Genomic DNA, 6,066 nt, shown 5'->3' on the forward strand with positions numbered 1-6,066 from the left:
TTCGTCAGCTCGGGGCATTCTCGCTGACAGGCAACCATCATCATGTCCTCCGGGACCTCGCAGCACAACTCGCAGCCAAGATCCCGAATACTCGGCCCAAAGCTCATCCGTCCGCTTGTGTTGAGACACACAGTTCGCGGTCATGCAAAGTTGCGCCACAACCACGGTGCCGGTACCGTCCAGCTTCGCACAAGTCGGACAAGAGGCATCCGGGGTCATCCGGGGGGAGGCATCCGGCAAGTTGCCAAAGTTCCTTATACGACTTATGTCGTGAAACCCCCGTGATTGCTTTTTCCCCTTGTCTCTGGTCCCGGCGCGTCGATTGGGTTGGTTGACCGATGAGTGTTTCTTTTCCTGGGCCGTCTCAGATGTGACAATGTTTACCTGACCGGCTTGTCTGATATTGACTTGGGACGCGTCCAATCCGTCCCGCGACCTCGGCCCAACTTTGATATGCACTGTGTGATGTAAACCGACGGCACCCAGGAGATGTCTCGTGAACTGTTTGCGAGACAGTCAAATCAGCGTTCGTGGATCACGGACTCAGGAGGGGCAGGATATTCTTGGACACTGGGGTTGTACCAGACCAGAGACACCGCAAACCGCGTACGTTGTGTTTCCCGGCCGCGGAGACAGGTCTTGGTTTGGAAGCCCTCTCATCCTATCCCGGGCGTGGTTCATCCGAAGGTGATTTGCAAGTTTTTGTGGTTGCACGGCTGCTGGTGCCGGAGCAAATATCAGATCCTTCAAGATCCTTCCGGTGAGAATTACGATCTTCGTATCTGAGGGGGTATCTGCTCGATACTGTGCCTCATCTGAACTTCGATGATGTCGCCCCAAGGGCAGGTGAGGTCGAAGAGGAACTGTTGTCTTTCGTTAGATTGTGTACTGGTGAGCGGTCCCAATCACATGGTACCCCCTGACGAAACATCCCTCGCGGGAGCTTGGTGAACGGGAGGGGCAGCAAGCAATAACCTTTAGGATGCAATAGTCTATTCCGAATAAAGTCTATTCCAGTCTATCGGTTCATTAGCAGAGCCTCCATTCCTCACGCCGTAGGTTTCGAAACCAGGGCGTTGGAGAACTCCAAGGTGACGGAACCCCCCTTGACTTCAACGACCCTGACTGAATCCAGGTCTTGGACGATCCAGTCCGGCTCAGCGTTCACAACCTGCTCAACGGTGTGGCTTGTGACGAGTCCCAGCACCTTGCAACCGGCGTCCTTGCCAGCCTTGATTCCCGCCGGGCTGTCCTCAAAGACCAGGACCTGCTTGGACGCGTCCTGCAACCCGAGCTTGTCCCGGCCGATCCGGTAGCAGGTCGGGTCCGGCTTGCCGTTCTCGACGGACTCGGCGGTGACAAGGTGCTCCGGCGTCGGCAGGCCCAGGACATTGAGCCATCCGCCGACGAGGGGCTCGGTTCCCGACGTCACAATGGCCCAGGGAGCCTTCTCCTTGATCAGGGCGTCGAGGAGCGCCCTCGCTCCCGGGATCTCGACGGCGTCCTCGCCATACAGTTTCGGAAGGCGGCCCTCCATCTCACGGGTGTCTGCGATGGAAACCTTAGCGTCTCTGAACCATAACAACAACAAACAAACGGCAACTCCTTGCTTGCCCCGTGGCTTGGCCAAACCCCGAAGTGCGTCGTGGGAAAACAGGAGCGGTGTGCGATGACGAAACAGGCACAAGACGCAAGGGGATCGCAATGTAAGAGATCTGAGGACTCACATTCCCAGTTTGCTTTTTCGGGGGCCAAAATCTTCAAGATGTCGATGCTCCGGCGGCCGTGAGACGTCTCGAGGATAACCTCGGGTGATACTCCAATCTCATTGCCTACTCTGCAAGGGAGAAGGGGCAGAGACCGACGTGTTAGTGGGGTGAAGTCGCGAGATGGCGGGAGAGTTGATGCAAGGGAGCGGCAAGGCCGGTTTCGAGGTGACGCGTGTCGACGACTTACGTGTTCCAGTGCTTCACGACGGCGTCTGTTGAGTCGATGATGGTGCCGTCCATGTCGAAGAGAAAGCCATCGAAAGTGATGCGTTGCGGAGGGGCCGTGTACGACATGTTGAGAGCTTCGGAGTTGTCAGGGCTTGTTGAGATGTAAGACCTTACGGGTTGTAGGCATACCTTTAGGAGAGAGATAGGATCTAAACAGAACGTAGGCTTCTATATTGATTCGAATTGTTTGTTTTAAATAGGTAGAATGCAGAAAATGTTCAAATGTAACTCAATGAAGTTGAATTCTCGGTTGGTTGAAGTTGGCATAAAGGTTGAGAGTGCAGCTGGATGACTCTTTCTGTAACATAATCGTCGGTGTCGGGTCGCCCTAAGTGGTATTCCGCTCGCAGAACCACTTGCCTTTCCCAAACATTTTAGGGAATTCAATGCCGTCACAGCGCTCCATCGCATCCAAAAATTCCCCGTCAGCGCTTGTGATCCACTGATTACAGCACGCCTTCCTTCGTGTGGTGGCTTCGACTCAGAACCCGCAGTGTAAGGTCAGCCTGGAGGACAGCAGACCCTCGGGTTGGCGGGGCTTCCGTATCGGGAATGGACTCGGGCGGTGAGAAGTGATGGAGGGGAGAGATAACGATAACGGGCGGTGTGCACCGGCAGAAACCGACCTCCCACTAAATTTTTGAAAGTTCCATGGCCACCGCAAAGCCGGGCGCAGGAAATTTTGTCGCGATCGGTACCTTAGCAAAGTATCGAGCACCCAACTTAACCTCTCGCCAAATACCCCAGCGGACAATTTCTCGAGATGGCCGGCTCAATCAACAAGCCCAAGAGTATGTTGTATTCTCTTAACACATAGTCCCTTTGATCTAACCAACTGTAGAGCCGAAGTCCAAGAGGACGCCCGTCCGCCTCCGCCACAAGATCGAAAAGGCGTCGGCGGCCAAGCAGAGGAAGGAGAGAAAGCTCGCCAAGAAGAACCCCGAATGGCGCTCCAAGCTCAAGAAGGACCCGGGTATTCCCAACTTGTTCCCCTACAAGGAGAAGATCCTCGAGGAGATCGAGGAGAAGAAGCTGCGCAAGGCCGAGGAGGCGCAGAAGCGTCGCGAGCTCGCCAAGGCGGCCAAGACTGGCGCCGCTGCCGACGATGCTGCCGACGAGGATGATATGGCCGAGGACGTCGAGGGCGACGAGGACATGATGGTGGAGGACGACGACGACGATGTCGACGAGTCGAACCCCATGGCCGCGCTCCTCGCCAGCGCAAAGGCCGCCGCCGCGAGCTACGAAAGAGACCTGCGCGACAAGGGCGATGACGAGATGGACGAGGATGAGGATTCAGACGACTCGGACGCTCCCGCCGAGATCGCTGTCGGCAATGCCACCTCCCGCAAGGCCTTCGACAAGGTCTTCAAGAACGTCGTCGAACAAGCCGACGTCATCCTCTACGTCCTGGACGCCCGCGACCCGGAATCCACCCGTTCCCGCGACGTCGAGCGTAGTGTCATGGCAGCCGCCAACGGCGGCAAGCGCCTCATCCTCATCCTCAACAAGATCGATCTGGTGCCACCCAAGACCCTGCAGGCCTGGCTTACTCACCTGCGCCGTTACTTCCCGACTCTGCCCCTGCGCGCCTCCAACGCCGCGCCCAACGCCCAGACTTTCAACCACAAGGAGCTCACGGTCCAGAAGACTTCCTCCGATCTCTTCCGCGCGCTCAAGTCATACGCCGCGACCAGGCAACTCAAGCGCGCCGTCTCCGTCGGTGTTATCGGATACCCCAACGTCGGCAAGTCGTCCGTCATCAACGCCCTCCTGGGTCGTCTGAGCGGCGGCCGCGGGTCCTCCAAGGCGTGCCCCGCCGGTGCCGAGGCCGGTGTCACGACAAGCATCCGTGCCGTCAAGATCGACAGCAAGCTCACTCTTCTCGACTCCCCCGGTATTGTCTTCCCCTCCGCGACCAACACCTCGTCCTCCGGCGGCCTGGTAAATCTGAAGACCGCGACCGACGCCCACGCACACCTCGTCCTCCTCAACGCCGTGCCCCCCAAGAACATCGACGACCCCATCCCTGCTGTCACTCTCCTCCTGCGCCGCCTCTCCGCCACCCCAAACCTGCTGCAGAAGCTGACGGATGTCTACGACCTGCCGCCCCTCATGCCCAGCCGCACCGACGGCGACCTCACGACCGACTTCCTGGTGCAGGTTGCGCGCAAGCGCGGTCGTCTCGGCCGTGGCGGTGTGCCCAACATCGGCGCCGCCGCCATGACCGTCGTGACCGACTGGCGCGACGGACGCATCCAGGGTTGGGTTGAGGCGCCTGTTCTCGCTGTGCAGAGCGATGCCAAGGACGCCCCCGCCGCCGCGCCTGTCGGCGACGACGCTGCTGCGCCCGATCAGAAGGCCATCGTTACGGAATGGGCCAAGGAGTTCAACATTGACGACTTGTTTGCGGGCCTCGACGCCGCTGCTGCTGCCGCAGAGGACGATGCCATGGAGCAGTAGTAGATGGCTTGGTAATAATTACGTAGTAGACAGACGTGAGGAGGAAACATGATATCAAAAGAGTAGAGATGTGTTGTCGTCTTTTGCGTCATGGCCTGGCTGGCTCATTTATCTAGGCGTTCGGGGTGGTTTAGGGAAAAATAAAAGGGGGAGTAACGATATAGTACGTTGTCCTCATTCATACATGCATACCTTTTCGAAGTATCCTCATTCGGGCTTCATCGGCGATAATTGTGTTGATCGTGTAGGCAGAAGTAAATCTGCGGCGCGAGGATGATATCTAGGGACGGAGGCGGCCCAAAGGCTGCGTGTTCGATGTGGCTGCTTCTTCTGCGTCAGAATGGTCCTTTTGATAAATACCGCACTTCGTACTGGCTTGCTGGTGTACTCTATGGTGAGTTGCTCTCACTCGAGGCCAGCTGTAAGAGTTTTTCTTTCGCATTGTCTCGAGGGCATTCGAATCGTGCTGACTTCCTGCTTCATCTCTCCTCAGCTTAGTGACTGTGTCCGTGGAATAGTAGAGAGTAGATACGTCTCCCTCGAACAGTATGCCAATGTCGGCAAGCCGTATGCACATACTCCAGGCTATGCAAGACCTGTTACATACTCTCTCACTCAGCACCTTGATACTGAGCTCTTTCTTAACACGGCACGAAAATTCCTTCTGCTCGAACTTTTCAGTCCTTACCCATGTGGAAGCTCGCATCATCGGTCAGTATGGCTATATGTCCAGATGGTTCGTAACTGCCAGCTCTTTAGGGCAAGATCCACACTGGATTTGAGAATGACAACTTCGACTCGCTCTTATGCTTTCTTTCTCCGTAAAGGTTACCCTCATGCGACGTATGATGCCCAACACCTTGAAGATCACTCGTCATCAAGTTTCTTGCGATTGCTGGTATTTATCTGCATTACTTGTCCTTGTCGGTAAGAGGATGGTGCAGATGTTATGAAATGACTTGCTGTAAAATGGTTCTTATAACCAGTAACCATCTCAGTGCAATTCTCCAGCATCTTCTAAACATGGCAGGTCTCAAGTAAAGATTCCTTTCGAGACATCAGACACCTTGCCATCGTAAACCATTTCTCGGGTTCACTTTCCGTGTATGTATGTTTTAGAGTGTGAATGAAGTGGCAACGAAACCTCAAGATTCCCAAAATTTGGAAGAAAATATGCTTTCTTTTCTTGGGCCCAGGAGCTATGTTACGAGATATGAACACCAGAGCCGGTGAGGTCCCTGAATAAGGCTATAGAGCGAGAATCATAGTATCAAATCATGTGCTTCGATCTCCGTATGATCTCACTCCCAAGGGCCAAGACCCTGTACACGACTTGCAAGGCAGCAACCGACGACGCATTCCTGCATCCCCTATTCAGTCTAAAGCAGGGAGACACCATTATGGAACCCCACACAACGCCTGGGGTTTTGCGACTTTCACCCTCTTATCTGCTACACTTCAAACGCGGGAAAATTCGGTAGGTCGAAGGTTCACTGTCTGACAGCACTGTTAGTTTCGATATTGCTTTGTCTCTGCTGGAATTCGTCGTGCGCATACATCCGGAGCGACCCAAACGGAAAGGCGTTGTCCGATTAATCTTCATAGG

At 55.3% G+C, this 6,066-nt stretch overlaps 2 protein-coding genes across 2 annotated transcripts; one reads left to right on the forward strand and one right to left on the reverse strand.

Annotated features, from left to right (window-relative positions):
- Positions 1-1,048: 1,048 nt before the first annotated feature.
- On the reverse strand, positions 1,049-2,063 carry CkaCkLH20_12498 (haloacid dehalogenase-like hydrolase; the record flags this gene model as incomplete). The annotated part of the gene is made up of 3 exons (XM_038895211.1): positions 1,049-1,548; positions 1,728-1,837; positions 1,957-2,063. 3 exons carry the CDS (start codon positions 2,061-2,063, stop codon positions 1,049-1,051), a joined length of 717 nt encoding a protein of 238 aa, XP_038739479.1.
- A 697-nt stretch (positions 2,064-2,760) lies between these two features.
- On the forward strand, positions 2,761-4,460 carry CkaCkLH20_12499 (uncharacterized protein; the record flags this gene model as incomplete). The annotated part of the gene is made up of 2 exons (XM_038895212.1): positions 2,761-2,788; positions 2,839-4,460. The coding sequence occupies 2 exons, from the start codon at positions 2,761-2,763 to the stop codon at positions 4,458-4,460; spliced, it is 1,650 nt and encodes a 549-aa protein (XP_038739480.1).
- Between the last annotated feature and the right edge of the window lie 1,606 nt (positions 4,461-6,066).

The sequence above is a fragment of the Colletotrichum karsti genome, assembly GCF_011947395.1.
Source record: "Colletotrichum karsti strain CkLH20 chromosome Unknown Scaffold60, whole genome shotgun sequence".
In the NCBI taxonomy this organism is placed as follows: Eukaryota; Fungi; Ascomycota; class Sordariomycetes; order Glomerellales; family Glomerellaceae; genus Colletotrichum; species Colletotrichum karsti.